This window comes from Poeciliopsis prolifica, unplaced genomic scaffold (genome assembly GCF_027474105.1).
Source record: "Poeciliopsis prolifica strain line A6 unplaced genomic scaffold, Auburn_PproV2 SCAFFOLD050, whole genome shotgun sequence".
Lineage (NCBI taxonomy): Eukaryota > Metazoa > Chordata > Actinopteri > Cyprinodontiformes > Poeciliidae > Poeciliopsis > Poeciliopsis prolifica.
The window spans coordinates 1,521,550-1,540,374 of NW_026562425.1; the positions used below are offsets into that span (position 1 = coordinate 1,521,550).

Here is an 18,825-nt window from a genome sequence, read left to right on the forward strand (position 1 = left end):
GGGGTTTTTTGTCTTAGATTTTGTGTTTTTAGAAGCAAATATTTGGATAAAAATGAGTCTGGGAAACGGAAATGACGCAATGACATCCAGGGTCTCTAATGGCTGAAGAACAACAACTATCAGCGGACAACAAACTTTCCATAACTTCTCTGGACAATAAAGAAAGTTTGAAGTAGCAAATTACTTCGGCAGTAGTTCAGCTGACGTTTTGTTCATATGTTACTTTTGTTGTCATAAATGTGGAATCGCTGATGGATCCGAGATATGATATACCGCGGAGGGCCGCTGCCGGCGGCGGCAGCGGAGGCTCCGGGAACTCGTCTCCCGCTCTGGGGGCTCAGTCCCGCCGCAGGAAGATGCCTCCCCGACCCGCTGACTTCAAACTCCAGATCATAATTATTGGCTCCCGTGGAGTGGGTAAAACCAGTCTCATGGAGAGGTTCACCGACGACACTTTCTGCGAGTCTTGCAAGTCGACAGTAGGTGAGCACAAGATCTGTTTTTTTTCTACTTTTTATTCAGGCAGTTTCAGTTGGTTTTAAAAACGGGATCCGACTACTTCCTGAAAACCCATTAAAACGACGATGGAATGAGCGAAATGCGGGTTTCCCTGTCTGTTTACTGGGAGAAGCTAATTCATGCTAACTGGTTCAAGACGACAAAGACTAAAGTTTATAGTAATAGAGTTAAGTTGTATTTCCCATTGTGTTAATGGGTTTGTAATGGTCTAAAAATTGTCTGTATGGATAATAGTTGCAATTAAAATATACTGTTCAGCGTTAATTGACATAAAATTAAAATAATTGATGTAGGTTTTATGAGATGAATGTCTGGTCTAGTTCAGCCACTAGTTCCCATTTTCCTCCATCTTAAATTTGAATATTTCCCTGCATCATTTCGAGATGAAGAATGTGCCTTTCTTATTTATTTAAACTTAAAATTAATTGTTGTTGCGACCCTGTAAACAGTCCTGTGACCTGGACCTCAGCCAGCCATAATGGCCAGTCCCAAAATAGTCCCACACAAGCAGCTGCTGTGACAGAGCTCCATGTTGTCTTGTCATTCCTGTGACCCAGCAAAGACTCTCTGATATTAGCTTCATTTTACTAGAGGCCACTTGTGGAAATGTTTTGCATTGTCCTGTGAAATGTTTATTTATATCGTGTAATATAAGTCTGCTGTGTTCTCAACTTGCGTTTCCTGTTTTACTTTAAAATATGCAACAAGTAGATATGAATCTACTATGTTTACTACTTGTTGTCATACCCTTCAAATTAAGATTTAACACTGTAGAAGAGCTCAGAGACATAATTTTCTCTTAAGTAACACAAAATAAAGTAAAAATATGAAGTACAATTCAAAGTATCTCAGTATGCACTTAGCCAAAGAAGCAGATGTCAGGAATATAGATTCGGTCAGGTTGTTGGTGACCAATGATTGGAGTTTTGTATTCTTTTGTATTCTGGCTTTGGGGGTAAATATTCAGTCCTGCAGTCCAGGAACTTTTGGCTGCAGCTGCTCTCTTGCCCAGCTGTGATCGATTAGAGGGGATGACTGTCACAGGCCACTGATTGGGATGCTCTGTGCCTGCCTCTGGCAGAGCATCTCAAAGATAGTCCAGACACCTCCACACAACCAACCCAACCCTGCGCACGAGTTTGTCTAGACACTTGCGCTCTTCTTTGTCAAGCAGCTATCCCAAAAGTCATCTTGGACTTGAACTTTAGGAATTTATGTCCATTCTCAGTCAGGTTGTCTACAGACGAGCTCAATTTCAAATCTGAACGCTTGCAACAATTTTTGATTGGATGTAGTTCCATAATTATTCATAGCTATTTAGGGATTTTGTCCAGCAGATAGGTGAATCTTTAGTCTTTTTTATTTTTTTTTTTTTTGTATCTTCTGCATATCTCTGTCTTCAAAGATTAGCTGGATTAATACTGACATTAAATTACAAACAAACTCTATTTACCAATTCGGTCACTTCTAACACTTTTCAGAGATTTATTTCTAAAAATGTAAATTAAAAAAAGCAGTTTTTCCTCCTGTAGAATCATGTTCTGTTTTATAAGATGAGATATTCTCTTATCCCATAAAATCCCAATAAAATGCCTCAAATGTTAAAAAGCTTATCAACGGAACTTTAATCCATCACAGGTAACTTTAAACAAGATTAAAAACCAGTTGAATGGAACGAACCCAGAAGCTATTCACATGAAAATCAAAGCAATGGAAGAAATGTCGATGTTAACCTTTATCAATTCAGTAAAAAACATAATGCATGAAATGCCTGCTTTTCCTTTTTTGCTGTATGATGTTTCAATGTTTTCTGATCAGGTCGTTGTTAAAAATGAGAATTTGTTCTCAATGAATTCACCTGGTTAAATGAAAGAAATCACGGATGTCATTCAGCTGAATTCACATTTCTGTTTTCTTTTGTAGGTGTTGATTTCAAAATCAAGACAGTTGAATTGAGAGGGAAGAAGATCAGACTTCAGATATGGTGAGTTTTCCTCTGGGATCAGAAGCAGTTGATGCAAAACTTCTGCTTGGTTTCTTTGTCCTGCACTAACCAAGTTGCTGCTCCCATGCAAGGCTCATCTGACCTGTGCAGATGGTTGGTTTATTTGTTTTTAAATGAAAAACTAGACATTTTGAAGCAATGCGAGGTTTTATTTATGATTTACATCCATAAAAAATAAAAAACATTCTGCATTAATGTCCTCTAATAATGTAGAAACTGTTCTTCAGTCTGTCCTAGATTTTATTTTAAATAAAATTTTTTCTCCCATTTAAATTTTTCTGAATTTAGTTTTTTCCATTTTCAACCATATTTATTTACCATTTTAATAAAAATTTTTAATCGTACTTATTAACCCAGTTCTGACGACACTTTAAGTTCCTAATAAAGCACTTGCTTTGGAGAAACGGTCTTTTCAGATTTATTGAATTTAATTTATTTCCAGCTTATTTGGTAAGATTTGTTTGTGAAAAATTATACAAACTGAACCTTATCGATTAGTTTTTGGATCCGTGCGGCGCCGCTCGGAGCCATGAACGCGCTCGGAGCCATGAACGCGCTCGGAGCCATGAACGCGCTCGGAGCCATGAACGCGCTCGGAGCCATGAACGCGCTCGGAGCCATGAACGCGCTCGGAGCCATGAACGCGCTCGGAGCCATGAACGCGCTCGGAGCCATGAACGCGCTCGGAGCCATGAACGCGCTCGTCGAACCTCCTGTGCTTGTTTGACACATTTCTGCTGCTGACTAACAGTCACCCACCTTCCCATCTCAAACTCACTCCTCCACCAGTCCTCACTCTGATCTGGACAGCTGTCGCCCACGGCGTGTGTGTGTGTGTGTGTGTGTTTTCGTATTGAAATTTCTCATCAAGCTCCACCTCAGCTTTGTCCAGCCTGGGCTAACCCTGCCATTGTGCTGCTGTCTGTCCACTCTCCTGTTCATTAGCCTGACTGTGACTCACTGGGAAAAGGGAGAGACTGGCTGGCTGAAGGTACAGTAGCACTGCACTTAGTGTTGCTCATACTGCTGTTCTTATAAATCCAACTGTGGGTTGTTGGTTTTGTTTTTTTTTTTTCATTTTGATCTTTAAATGAAATCTATGAACAGGGAATTTAATTCAGACATCATTAAGCCATGACAGCACAATTACAAACCTGTTTAAAAATACACTTCATTCAACTTTTTATGTTATTTTACCACCTGTTTAAATGTGATTGTGACACACAAGCATTCTTTGTACGTTGTATGGTAAAAATGACAAAAATCTTATGTATTTTAATCGGAGTTTAGACAATTAATTGTGATCAATCGACTCTTGAAATAATTGTCGACTAATTTAGTCGATTAATTTGAAAAAAAAAAAAAAGTCGACCCAGAGGGCTTAACTATAAATCCATGCCACATTTTCAGATTTTTATTCATAAGATCATTTGATGAAATGATCAATCAGATGAATTGTGATGAATCCGTTATTGAAGTAACTGATTCAGAGCAGGAATTAAACCAAAACTGTACAAAAAAATATATAAATTTTGCATTTAAGATTAGAGCTGGAACGATTAATTATGACTAATTAATCATTTAAATGATTGTCAACTAATTTAGGAGTCAAAAAAGCCATTAACCAAAGGAACATGTCATTTTTATGTCAAACTATTATATTTGAAGTGGCAGAAGAGAATATAGTTTATGAACCTTTTTCTGTAAATAAAAGTCAGAAAAATGTGGCATTTTTGTTCCACTCTCTTTACTCTGATACGTCTAAATGAAGGATCGTAACGTTGCGGCTCTCAGCTGTCAACAATCATTAAAATTATTATATCAATAATGTAAAAACAAGCTTCCTCGATTGATTCTTCTTTTTTGATCATAACCACATCTTGATTTAATACAATGAAGTCCTGTTCATCTTAAATTATTTCTGATTCAAGCTGATATTCTTGTCTAAATCCTTTTTAAATAATGTGGTTTGATCTGTTTGCTGCAGGGACACTGCAGGCCAGGAGAGGTTTAACAGCATCACGTCGGCCTACTACAGAGGAGCCAAGGGAATAGTCGTGGTTTATGACATCACCAAACAGGAAACTTTCGATGACCTTCCTAAATGGATGAAAATGATAGACAAGGTAAAAGGAACTCATCAGATGTATTTGATTAGAATATTACTGTGCAAATGTATGTTTAAAGTGAGAAAAATAATGAAATGCTCATTTTAATAAAAGAAAAGAGAAGGGGGCATCAATCAAGGAGGCTGAAGAGTAAAAGTATGTCAAGGAAGGGTTTTTGATACATAATTACTACTTTTTTATTGTAATTTTTCTTTAAATCCTTAATAAAAACCCGTCAAATGTTGTGAAAAACATCCCAAATCTAATTAACTGACCCACAGCTGTTTTTTCCAGCCAACATTGATTGACACTGTACATTTCTGAAAACCCAGTGCTGTTTTCTGAGTTGATGAAGTTGTTCTTGTCCTCTGTGTTTCCCGTTGTTAGTACGCCTCAGAGGAAGCAGAACTTCTGCTGGTTGGGAACAAGCTGGACTGTGAGACGGATCGGATCATCTCCAAGCAACAAGGAGAGCGAGTGAGTCCACGTCTTCACATCGTCACTACAACTTCAAACGTCCTGTCACGATAATCAATAAATCAATTAATCACATGATAAATTAAAGCAAACTCAACGATTGTCATTTGCATGGCTATTTTTCTACCAAAAACTGGATGATAAAAGTCTTCAACTTTTGTCTCAACTAAACCTTTTTTTTTCTGAAGGACCTTTTTGTTTACAGAAACATCATAATTTATTTTATTTGTTGTTTCATTAACACTTTATTTAACAGGGTGACATGAAGATAAAGGAGTCTTCATGAATGTTTGACTGTCGTCTTAAAGTGTTATTGACTAAATAATTACACTTTTAATGCAACTTTGCATTAAGTGTTTTCCAGTTCCCGTACTAAATGTTCATTAGACTTTAAAGTTTATTATCACTACTTGAACATGGTCTCAAAACAACAATTTTATTGTTTATTACAATAACTTCTGGGACAATAGTAAAAGTTGTTATCATGCCAGGCCTGCTGATGGCTCGTCCCTTCCCCTAATTGCTAATGATGCTAATGCTGAATTTCCTGATTTATGACGTTTATATTTTACAGTTTGCCTCTCGGATAACCGGGATGCGCTTCTGCGAAGCCAGTGCCAAGGATAATTTTAACGTGGATGAGATTTTCGTTAAGCTTGTTGATGACATTCTCAGCAAGGTTGGTGTGTTTAGGATTTTGAATATTTCTTTATTTATTAGGTAAAACGAAGTGAAGGTCAATTGAGAATTCTTGTTTTAACTGATGATGTTTGCAACCTTCACCACAGACTTTTATCTTTTCTTGTTCCATTAGTGTCATTAGATTTTAAATAATTTAATGGAATAAATAGAGATAAGATATAACATCCAGCAAAGGGAAGAATTGGCATTTAATTGCATATATTATTTAGAGTTATTTTGGTTTTGAAACAACAGAAATTTGCTTTTTTTGGTGAATCCCTTCTGATTTGGGGGGAAAAAAATTATTATAATTGTAAATCGCATATGTTATGAAAAAAAGCAGCTATTTTATTTTTACTCCTCATCTCCCAGCTCCAGTGCCGGTAAAGCTCCTGTTTGTTGCTGTTTCTGTCTTGTTTTCTCACCTCTGCACGGCTGAGTTTCCTGTTTTTATCCTCCAGATGCCTCTTCAAGTTCCCAACAAGGAGCTCTCCAACAGCGTCCTGTCTCTGCAGCCTGAACCCGAAGTGCCGCCGGAGCTGCCCCCTCCACGCATGCGCTGTTGCTGAGACTTTGTGTGGAAACACACCCGACACACACACACACACACACACACCCTCAGACACTCTCTGAAACCTGCAGCGCACCAACGTGGCCACATGGGGGCAGTACACAGCAGCACTTTAGAGTTATTGACGCTGCTGTAATTGTTGCATGAATCGAGCAGTATTATCCTCTCTCTGTTGCTTCCTCTCCTCTGTTACTGAACACTTTGACCTGCAGCACACTAACGCTTACACCTGGAGACCCTTCCCACCACCAGCCTGCCTACACCCAGACTACCTCAGTGTTTGGACGGTTACACTAGGCATGTGGGGAACCTCTCACTAATTTCAAAATCGTCCGAGTCGCTCCGAGACAAAGGAATTACATCTCGCATCTCTCTATAGCTCAGTTTAAACTTGACGTGTTTTTACTAAGTGATGGTGTGGTTGCTGTAATTACTGGATAAGGTGGAAATATTTTTGCCAAGTTATAAGTTTATGGATCTACTTTACCTTGAAGTATTAATGTGGCTGGAGTTATTTTTCTATAAATTGTAATGTTTTGCACTACAAAACCAGATTCCCATATTAAGCTGACATGCAGGAAAACAAAATAACACAAGTTGTAGTTTATTTAGCACTAATGTGGCTACTTTCTATTGACGCAAGGAGATATGGGTAATGTAGTCCTGGATCTATTTGTGTTAAGCAGGGGAATAAAGACCGTAATGCCACCAGAATACAGACATGGTTCTATCCTTTCTTGTTACTAATACTTCTTCGTTGTTTATTTTCTAATGAATTCCGGGGGAAGAAAAAAGAATAAAAAGTTGGAGCAGTTGAAGGCGACTTGCTTGGTGTTTGTATGACTCAGGAAACTGATGGGCTCAACTGCACACTTGGGATTTTCTTCTGAATTAAAGTCCCATTATGTTAGGTGTACTGACATCTAGTGGTGAAGTTGTAAACTGCATCTAACTCCACAACCTTTCTATTAATTTACCACATTTTCCCACATTTTGGTCTGGTGGATTGTTAAAGTTCAGGCTTTGTTTGTTATGAAATTATTGCAGAAGTTGCAACGTAGCACTGTGAGTTTTTATAATAAAAAAAAAAAGAAACCTTCTCAAATTGACAGCTTTTCTAGGATTAAAAAAATATTACGTTTTCAGTTCAACCTTCTAGCAATAAGAGTATCGTCCAGCAGAACACCGTTTGCGCTGAAATCATCTGGAAAATTGGGATTTTTAATGGCCTGAGTTTTGGAAGCATTTCTTCAGATAGCGGTGTTTGTTTGGAAAGGAAACCTTTTTCCCCTTGACGTTTTGGCATTAACCCTGTGGACTTTGTTCTGATAACCAAGCCTTTTACTACTTTGTGGTTTTTAACTATACATTTAAAGAATTGCATTTTATTTGCGACGTGTATCCTTTATGATGTATGTCTGTTATTTTGTGTTAAAACCAGTCTGGAAGGTTTAAAGCAGATTGGCTATATTTATAACTTTGTGGCATTCTTGAACTAATGAAATGCAATTAAAGATGTCTATATTTATTACTAAAGTTTCATGTTTATTTATATTTTTTGGGTGTCTGAAAGATTAGGAAGTTTGTGGTGGTGGCAGCATCATGTGGAGAAAAAAACTGTAAAAGTATGCAAAAAATATGAGACGCTAAAATCAAAAAGCTTTGAATAAACCACATTCTTGTGTTCAAATGGTGTAGTCAAAGTCCAGGCCTAAATCTAATTTGGAATCTGTTGTGAAGCTTGAACAGCTGGCCAAGTGTCTAGATTTGGAGTCTGCATCGGAGCACTTCTTCCCCGCTCAGTTCCTCCAGACTAGCGGCAGCAGTAATTAGCATAACACCTGGAAGTCATCATTCAAAGTACTTTTCTGTCCAACTCTCTTAAAAACAGCTGTAAATAATTGAAAGCTGCAAAATTAACTTTTATTAAATATGTATATTTTTTTTCAGATTTGTTAGAAGTGTCACCATGTCGTCACAGTTTGGTATGAGACAAATAATTGAAGAAAAAAATCAAGCTTCAGAAATACACCACTCAATCAAAAACGACCAATCAGAGCCAGGAGGAGGGCTTTAGTGGTCAATCATGCAATATAGCAGAATGCTAGGCTAGTTAGCATGGCCACCGATCACTGCAGATCCCTGAAAAGGTGAGTTGTTTCTCCGTCACTAGCATATAGCAGTGAGTGCATGATGTTGATTGTCAGCGCTAGGACCCGCCTCCTGGCTCTGATTGGTTGTTTCTGATCTTTTCACAGATTATTTGTCTCATAACATGGTGACAGTTGTACATATTTTTGTAAAAGTGACATGCTGCGGCTTTAATGCATAAGGTTTGTGATGACAAGGCAGCTGTCTGAAAGAGAAGGAACTTCTTAAAGGGACAGAGACGTCAAATTGGAAAGTAATTTATTTTCATTTATGCATCACATAAATGAAAAGATAAGTTACTTGATTGTATTATAAAATGTCACTGTGTGCCTGTAAAGTACATAGCATCGCCTCTACAATGCTGTACTTTTCAGATTTTTACTTGTAAAAGAAAATGACTCATCAAAATGCTTCCACCTAATTTACCACAACTTTGCTCTAAGTTTGTTGTGAACATCTGGGTTCGATACTCTGTTCCCCTTTATTGGGCTTTTGCGTGAACATTTGTCCCTCTGTGTAAAGGTGTCCAACAGCCTCCAGGACATGCGCAGCAGAGCGTGGCAGACCTGGTCCCACAGAAAACAAGGGGTGTGAAGCAGCAGCGCATGCGCCTCGCAGGAATCCGCGGGCGTCGAGCCTCACACCGCAGCGATTGCAGATTTTACGTGTCATTTGTGAAGGAGAGCGACTGGCTGCGGGTCCGGAGCGCATGAGACGGGAATGGAGGAGGAAGCGATCTGACTCCGGCTCACTTTTTGTGATTCCCAAGTTGAGTTGAAGCAGCCCGGGCTGCAGATGCAACCTGCCACTAATCCCCTCTCCTTCATTGCAGTGTTTCCTCCGGAGGCTCCACAGGCAGCGGGGACTACAATGACAACCTGGTGAATGTTGCTGGATGGAGTGAAAAGCAGCATCCAGCCCGCCGCAGAATGCGCATCCCCAAACCGACAAGGAAGAAGAAAGCAGAGCAACCTGGCTGCTTCCCTGCAGGCGCACGTCAGAGATTTTCCTCGGTGCCGTGGATTGATCGCTTCCTTCCTGATCATCCTCCTGTACAATGGAGAGCTCCAATGGCTCTGACTCCAAACCGCAGAGCCAACAGTTGGAGAAGAAGAGGCTGAACCGAGCGCCTTCCCCGGCGAGACCTTTCCTCAAGGATGTGCACTCCCGCTCCAACAAGCCACCTGCCATCGTCCCCAAATCCCCGAAGCTCGCCAAGCAGCAGCAGTCTGCCGCGGCGTCCTTAGCCCATCCGAACCGAACCTCCAGGCGCAACACAACTGGGGCCAAAGAGAAACCAGCCACGCCAAAAAGTAGCATCAAGTCCCCCGCCGCGAAAAAACCCACGAAGACGCCGCAGCATGCAGCGGCAGCAGCCAGCAGCACCAAGCCGGACGGCACAAGCAGTCCGGTCCGCACCAAAGGCAAGAAGGGCAAACTGGCCGCGGGATCCCCGGGGCCTCTCAGCCATGGATCCCCGATCAGGGTTCCGACAGGCGCGCAGCTCAGCCGGGTCAGCCAGACGGACAGCAGCTCGGACCTGTCGGACTGCCCGTCCGAGCCGCTGTCCGACGAACACAAGCAGGCGCCGGCCGCCAGCGACGCCGAGTCCGGCACCGGCTCCAGCGACCGGGATCAGCCGGTGGGCGATAATCGCGCTGCTCCGGCGCCCGCCGGCGCGTCTCCGGCTCAGCGCGCTGCGGGGCCGCAGGGAGAGAGACAGAAACCGGAGAAACCGTCCGCCAGCGCACAATTCAAACCGACAGGAACCGGCAGGGCTGCAGCCGAGGACGACCTGCTGCGGGAGATGGACGAGCTGAGATCTGAAAACGACTACCTCAAGGTACCGACTGGGCTCAATGAACCATAGCTGATAGATGCAGGGGCGCCTCTAGAAAGTTGTAGTCTGACTGGCTAGATGGGGAGAGGGTGTCAGGGGGGTCTAATTATGTCTGGATGCCAAACCAAAATTCAAAAAAGCAGAATTCTGAGTTTTATTTGGGTGTCAAAGTTTAAACTTATGCTGTATCAGAGCTCTAGGTTTAAAGCTGCAGCATTTAACTACAAGATGACAGATAATGTGTGAAAAGATGGACCTCCTTACACCACTCCTTTTTAAAAACAGCCAATCAGAGCCAGGGGGCGGGACTTAGTGCTGTCAATCAATGCGGTTCAATGTGCTAATAACAGAACAAGTTACCATTCCAGGAAAACTGTTTATCAACTGTCATCTGTGGCTAGGCGAACTAGCATTAGCATTAGCGGCAGACTATGTTGTGATGAATCAGATGTAGCAGACAGCAAACGGGAAGAGGTGAGCATGAGAGTGATTGACAGCGCTAAGACCCTCCTCCCGGCTCTGATTGGAGGTTTCTGACTGAGTGATGTACGTCTGCAATTAGAACTGGGAGAAAGAAAAACATTTTTCTTTTTTCAGATTATCTCTCTTATACTGTCAACATTTTAGCAAATATTTAAAATCCATTTTTTTCTAGGCTACAGCTGAGCTCAGGATGATCAACATGGCGGCGCCCATAGACGTTGGCTGCAGTAACTTTCATAAACAACACTTTAAGCGAGCATTGCTTTTAATTTGTTCTGTTTACAGCTGCAGGTGCTGCGTGTTACATGTTCATTTTAGATGCATTTTTACATGTGCGTGTTGTAAAATAAACTTGTTTCCACCACGTCTTAAAACCGCTGATGCAATGAGCGGCCATATTGAAACATTTAATGGGCGAAATCACGACGTCAGTGGGAAATCTGACTTTGTTGAGCGTCCCAGTTGATTTTTTTGAAAGAGACATTAATTAGCACATCTTAGCAGTTATTGTTATCTCTACTCTTGTGTGTTCAGCCAATCAGGACCAAGGAAAATGGCTGGCGCTTCTGGATTGGCTGCTTTGTGTAGGAGCATTTCAGCTCCCTAAGCTGCATTTTCTTTTCTTTTTTTTTACATTTCAGATTTCCCTGCAAAAAAATGGACAAATATGCAAATTTTCTACAAGTATTTTGAAGAGACATTCCACAAACAAAGCCTCAAATACATGAGGATCCACTGAATTTACCAAAAATCCACTAGTTTCACATGTCAGAATGTGAAAATAACTTGCAGTTTATGCATATAAACATGAGACCATCTGACCACGAATGGGGGAGATGATGGAGGAAGGGTGCAGCAGTCTTCACAGCTGATTGTTATTTATGCCCTTGACCTTTCACCTGCTTTATTACAACTTAATTTTTCATCTATATCCCAAATCTAAACACATTCCCACTGGTTTTCCATCCATCATGTCTGCTAATCTTCTCTGCCTTCCCGGCGGATTTGACCTTTATTGATGCGACTTTTATGAGAGGAAGGCTTCATCTTGGTGGTTCCCCATGTTTTTTCTCTTTTTTCAAAATTTTCAGTCAAATCTATGTCTGTTCTGACTTACAGTTTCACATTTGTTCAGATAAATGCATCTGTGCCGATGAGAGCCAGATGGTGCAGGACACAATATTCTCACTGCAAAAACATCAAACTGAGCAAATCTGCAGCTTGGTAAAACATATTTTGCTTATTTGTTCTTGTTTGGTCCATTTTTATTTTGATCCAAGTATTTTTTGTCTATAGTAAATTTAATAGAAGACAAAAACTAATGTACAAGTAACTTTTCATCAAGAAATATGATATTAATTCCTTAATATTAAGGAATTATTAAGAAGTAATTTCTTAATACTAGTGAAATATTAAGTACCAGATTGAGTGGCAGATTATTTCACTTTTTAGAAGAGATTTTTCTGTGTTATGAGTGAAATAATTTGCATTGTAACTAATATATTTTTTTTTTGCAATATAAGGAAATTTCTTTACTCAAACAAGCTAAAAAAACAGTTATTTGTAAATTAGTTTTTGGCTTATTTTAAGTGTACAAGTAGATTAGACCAAAGTAGTTGGTAAGATTTTGTGCCAATTTTCTATTTCTTTAACGATTCTCTGTAAAAGCTGCATATTTGACACAAGAAGCATATTTTTAACAAACAAAACTTGAATCTATCTTGGACTTTCTGTCTCATTTGCTGCTTTAAAATTCATCCACAAATTGAGAAAAAGGAAAAAAAAACAAATAAAGCTTCAAACTCTTCTCCATTTTGAAGATGAAAAGGTTACGTTTGAGCACAGATGAAAGTAATGTTTCAAACTTGATCACTCGTTTCTGTCTCAATGGAGACACAAGAGAGTTAATCAGCTTTGCTGCCTGTGGCTGTAGCGGCTTTATCCCCCAGGACTGGATGACAGTCGGATGTGTGGCGGGGGTGCGTTCAAAGACCCCGGCCGTCGCTGCCTGCCAGCTGCTCTCTGAGGTCCTTTAACCTCCCCCCCAAAAAAACATGTTTACCTAAATAACCGCGTTTTACCCCAAAGGCTGCAGCTTGGTAGAACATCTTTCATTTGGCGTGTCTTTGTTTTGATGGATTTCTGCAACAAGTTCCCCTCGAGTGGCTGGTAAATTTATCTTTAGCTACAAATATATGTAAATATCGTGTCCAATTAACTGGTCTGTCACTTTAATTTTCTCCAGCAGATTCTCAAATATTAACCATTTATTAAGAGTGGGCTTTTACCGTATTTTTCATAATTTGTCGTAATAAATTTCTTGATAAGAATTTTGATTTCATGTCACAATAAATTTCAATTAATGATGTTTAAACCACCCAAAACTGTCCAGATTGTAAGTTTTAGTATTTCTTCCACTGTTTGTTCAATGATCGCATCATTACATATCAATAAATATGTAATTTATTGATACATAATAAATTATGTAACCATATTAACCTATAAAAAATTTGACACAAGCTGTTTGTACTTTTTAAGTAAGAACATATGGAATAAAACAGTAATAATTAATAAGACTATTGGATATATTATGGTTAATTATTCCAAAACAAAATCTCTGATTTAGTTTCAAAAGGTGTGAAATATATTTCGATATCACTTGTGTCTTTCTTTCTACTGGAAACATCATTATTCTAAAAAAGCACAAAACAATTCATTTAAAATAACATTTCAGGTCTTATAGTTTTTCATTTATTTTGGTAAATTTACAATGTTACAAAAAAAAGGAAACAAAATAAAATGCTATTTTGCAAATTAATGAATCCTTAATTTGCACTTTCTTTATAGTTCTCATGCCTACCATGCATTATATCGTCATCTTTACAACTTTTCTTTTTAATTTGTGATCAGTCTAGTTGCTCACAATTTCGTTTTTATGTTAAAAGTTTAAAAATATGCAGAAACAACAGAGAAAAGCCACTTTGAGGTAACTTGATTAGGCTGATAAATGTTTGCAAAAGAAAAATGGGCTCAAATTCACTAAAAGAACACTATGTCATACTAGACAAAAAATGTATTTAAAAAAGGAAATGAATTATTTATTTAATGTATTTCTGCAACAATCTGATTAATTGTCAGATTACTAAAGTAATCATTAGTTGCAGCTCTGGATCAATCTATGCAACATAGAGACATTTAATTCCTCATAATTAGACCCGTCACAATAAATCAATAAATCGCCTGATAAATTAAAACGAGCTCAATAACGTCCATTTGCAGAATTTATTGTTTTTCTTTTTTCTCTTTTTCTACCAAAGACTGGATGATAAAAGTCTTTAGTCTGGTGTTTTGGTCTCAAATAGCCATTTTTTTACGAATAATTTTGTTTACAAAAACGTCATAACTCATTTATTTGTCGTTTCTGCCGTTTTGTTCATTTATTTTGGATATTTAAAATGTCTTCCAGTTTTACTAGAATTTAAAGTTTATTGATCTTTCAGAATATGTTCTTGAATTATTATTGCATCACATTCTATTACAATATTATCGTTTATCGCGATAACGTGTGGGGCAATTTATCGTCCAGTAAAAGTTTTCGTGACAGGCGTAGTTCTAGTAGCAAATTAAAACCCAGTCAGAAAACATCCCAGCTCATATTTCATTGAGAAAAAAAGAACAAAAGTTTTGCTTTGAACCTTTTCATTTTGCATATAGCCTTTCTAAGCAATCAGAACCGCTGAAGATAAAGTGTCTTCACAAAGAGGACCAAACGCTCCTGTAATAAACACCAGAGGTTTTCTTTAAGTGTGCCGCTCTGAACCTGTGCATTGATCGCTTCGACCGTCTGCGCGGTCATTAGCTGCTTCCTGCTCAGATAACACTGGCCTCAGTGCTTTCCCGAATCAGGATGGATTTAGTTTTCTTTAATTGACACGGTTCTCCCTCCTTGGTTGTCTTTTCATCACATGGTGGATTCGCCGTCCCCGGGGAAATCTACGCAGCAAACAGATCCAGAACAGAAACCTGCATGTTGATAAGACGCTTCTGCACAAATCAGGATGTTACGTCATTATTACTGGAGCTCCTGCTTAACCATTTAACAGTGTTAACATAATCCACAGAAGTGTATCATATTGCATATTTTCCTTAATAGATTTATGCCAGAAAATAACTTGAACCCATCTTTGTAATTGTGGAACCTTTTCTTGACCTTTTAAATCCGTTTTTGTGACACAGCTTTCATCACACTGACATTTACTGATCAGTTTTGTCCCCTGATTTTATTTTCTGTTTCATAGCAGAAAAAAATAAACATTTAATTAACTAGTTTGCTTTTTAATCTCATCTTGTGTCTCTCAGATCTGAACTTTATGCACAGTTGTCCTAGAAAGAGGCTCAGTTTTGCAACTTTTACTTGCAGAAAAGCTTCATTAAAATTAGTTTTGCCTTCTGAATGAAAGAAACCTTAAATTATATTAAGATTTTGTTACAACAACTGAAACTCTCATTAAAATGAGTTGATTTGGGAAAATTTATTCAGCTCCAGCATGTTTGGTCAGCTGGTTTTGTATGCATTGTACAATGTATTTTGCTATTTGGTTTTTTGCTGTCCAGAAACCACTTGCTACATTCTTGTTGGTTGTGCAGAAGGCTCTACTAATGCTTTTCAGAAAGAAGCCTTAAAATATATGAATAGTTTTATTTTAGTGGAAAAAAACTCACATTAATTTGTGTAAATCTATTCAGCTCCAGCACATTTGGTCAGCTGTTTTTACAGCTGTATGTGTAGTACAATGGCTGCTGGAAAAGAAAAGTGTGTCGACTTACCATCCAGGAATGATTGTGCAGGAGGCTCTACTAATGCTTTTCAAATATGTACAGTTGGATAATTGTGCATCGTCTGTCAGCCATTTTCTTGTGCACATGTACTTGTTGAGTTGGGGGAATGGCCAGCAGCAGCTTATTTGGATTTAAAGCAGCTCAAAAGATTCAGAACTGAACTGAAATCTCATTTTCTACGAATGATTTTGTGATGAAAAAAAAAATCATGTTTTTTATCTCCCTTACACCTGTACTTTTTAATTTGATGACACAGTAAGAACCAAAACATTTGCCTGTTCCCTCCGTCTCTGCGTCTCTCAGGATGAAGTGGAGGAGCTGCGAGCGGAGATGGAGGAGGTTCGGGACAGCTACCTGGAGGAGGAGGTCTACCAGGTACAGGAGCTGCGGCGGGAACTGGACCGGGCCAACAAGAACTGCCGCATCCTGCAGTACCGGCTGAGGAAAGCGGAGCAGAAGAGCCTGCGTGTCGCTCAGACGGGCCATGTGGACGGAGAGCTGCTGCGCAGTCTGGAGCAGGACCTCAAGGTGCTGCTTGTTGGTTTGAAATTTCTTTTTGTAATTCCTTCAACAGCAAGGAAGAAAAACTTCTGTGGTTTTTTACTGGATATAGCTCAGGAAAAAAAGAACCACCACTTTAAATGATCAGTTTCTCTGATTTTACCCTTTATACGTGAATGTTTGAGTAACATTAACATTGTTTTTTGACTCTGTGACCTACTGAAACATGTCTCTGAAGTTCCAAGCAAACATTTAGTATTTATATGCAGAAAATGAGAAAAAGGATTAGTCAGTTGGAAGACATTTTGTAACATTTCTCTTCCTCTGCTTTACTTTGTGCTCCAGTAAAAGACTTTAAAGTATTGAGACGACAATAATATCAATCTTGTGCAACCAAACGGTCCTCAGGTTGCTAAGGACGTGTCGGTGCGTCTGCACAACGAGCTGGAGAGCACGGAGGACAAGCGCAGCCGCGCGGAGGACGAGAACGAGACGCTCAGGCAGAAGATCATCGAGGTGGAGATCTCCAAGCAGGCGCTGCACAACGAGCTGGAGAGGATCAAAGAGGTGAGGGGGCGTCGCTAGCATCTGTTAGCATCCGTTAGCATCTGTTAGCAACTGTTAGCAACTGTTAGCATCTGTTAGCATCTGTTAGCATCTGTTAGCAGAGGATCACCAGAGGCTAAATTTCATGAAGCCTGTTGGACCACAGAGAGAAAAGCTGCTGCAGAGCCTTTGCTTTCATTATTGGTAAAGTTTGGTAGTAATTAGTTACATTTACTTGAGTAACTTCTTTTAAAAAAGGAGTATTCTTACTACACTGTGTTTATCACTTTTACGTGAGTAAAATTTCTGGACTTTCTACCCACTGAAAGAAAACAAACATGTTTTAACCAAATATTTATCAGTTTTTTATTGAAAGAAACTGATTTGGAAACATGTTTATTTGACCTTTTGTTATTGATGTTAATTATTTTCATTTTGGTCACAGCTTTATATTTCACTTCCATTAGATGCTCCATGTTTGAGTCGCCTTTTCACCAAATACTTTTGTTTCTTGAGTAATTTCCTGGCGGCTACTTTTTACCTTTATTTGAGTAAAAATATGTTGAAGTATTTCAACTCTTACATGGTTAAAATTTCTCAGTTTTTAATTGAAAGAAACCAATTTGGATTTTATTTTTTTGCCTCATTTTGTTATTTTTGGTTATTTATATAAATTATTGTAATTTTTGTGCTTAAAATACCAACATTTCCACTTAACTTTAAATTTGTCTGATGTAATTTTCAAATATTAAGTGATTTATATTTTGATGAGTTACACAGTACTTGAGTTGACTTTTCACCAAATACTTTTATTCTGAGGACTAATCGAGTAATTGGATATCATTTTTTTATATTCAGCAGATTTTTTATTTGATATTTTATAGAATATTAGAAATCCAGTAAAGAGGGAGTATTATGTGTTTTCCTGGCAAATAGAGGCATTTTATAATCAAGTAACTATGTTTGCTTCAGTTCTGAAAATTCTGCATATATTGTTACTTCCTGATTTGAAATTGTGCGTCTGTCTCTTTAAAAACTTCGTCACAACATGGCTCCTCTATTACCTCTTTAGCAAAGGTTTACCAGCGGTTGACTGAGAAGTAGCTCCAATAATAAAGTCAGCAGTTCCACCAGATGTTTGCTAATTACTGCTGGCTAGTCTGAATGAGCTGAGCTGTGAGGCCGAAGCTCTGAAACTTGGAGGAGGAGCTGTGTCAAATCTGCATTAAAATAATTAAAGTAACTCTCCAGGTATATTTTTGATGAATGATTGATGTTATAACATGACGAAAAGGTCAAAAAGTTAATTTTTTATAACACTGCCTCTTCAAAAATGTGGAATATTCATAATTGGCATCTCGACATTCACTAATGGTATAACAGTTACGTGTTTTTCTGATTTTTGCAGCCCAAAGAAAGAAGGAGGAAATTTTTACTTTGGCAGTCATGAAGTAAAGTCTCACCAGTAATCAGATGAGCTGAGTTTATTCTCAGAGCCGCTCAGGTCGGACTGCTTAGACTTATCGATTCTGACAGCAGCAGGTTATCCACCGTCTGCCAGCCCAAAGGAAGTAGGCCACACCCAGAAGCAGCGATCAGTTTGGTGATTCCCAAACTCTGTCTTTATCTGGCTGCTGTGCAGCTTGGCTTAGATCTACATTTCTAACAACAAAAAAAAAACACACATTGCAGTTGCAACATTTCTACACTTTTGCTACTTGAAAGTATTTATTTATTGTCCCCATGAGAGTTTCAGTCTCTGTTAGAGAGACCAGTTAACCTAACAGTCATGTTTTTGGACTTTGGGAGGAAGCTGGAGTACCCGGGAAAGACCCCGGGCCGGGAATCGAACCCAGAACCTTCTTGCTGCAAGGCAACAGTGCTACCAGTTTATCGTCCAACAGATTTCTTGCATACATGCATGAGCAGCAGATGACATGCAGCGCGTCTGAGAAAGGGGAGGAGATGAGTCGAAGTGCTGCTGCTCCAAATGATTGCAGATTTATTTATTTTGTTGTCTTCCCCCGTGGTTCGTCCCAGAAAAACATGCTTCCTTTTCTGGGTGTTTTTTTTATTATTATTATTTTTTGATGCAGCACCCCCG

At 39.0% G+C, this 18,825-nt stretch overlaps 2 protein-coding genes across 4 annotated transcripts in view; both read left to right on the forward strand.

Annotated features, from left to right (window-relative positions):
• Positions 1-93: 93 nt before the first annotated feature.
• rab12 (RAB12, member RAS oncogene family) lies at positions 94-7,075 on the forward strand. Its single transcript, XM_055058374.1, has 6 exons — positions 94-483; positions 2,443-2,503; positions 4,512-4,650; positions 5,020-5,109; positions 5,684-5,788; positions 6,252-7,075. The coding sequence occupies exons 1-6, from the start codon at positions 252-254 to the stop codon at positions 6,357-6,359; spliced, it is 735 nt and encodes a 244-aa protein (XP_054914349.1). The 5' UTR covers positions 94-251; the 3' UTR covers positions 6,360-7,075.
• Positions 7,076-8,888: 1,813 nt separating this feature from the next.
• The window catches only part of LOC129377980 (microtubule cross-linking factor 1), a 66,674-nt gene continuing 56,737 nt past the window's right edge, over positions 8,889-18,825 (forward strand). For all 3 annotated transcript variants that reach the window (XM_055058200.1, XM_055058202.1, XM_055058201.1), the window contains exons 1-3: positions 8,889-10,355; positions 15,978-16,202; positions 16,584-16,742. In XM_055058200.1, the coding sequence (XP_054914175.1) occupies positions 9,570-10,355; positions 15,978-16,202; positions 16,584-16,742 (1,170 nt within the window). In that variant the 5' untranslated portion in view covers positions 8,889-9,569. The remainder of the gene's footprint in view (positions 10,356-15,977; positions 16,203-16,583; positions 16,743-18,825) is intronic.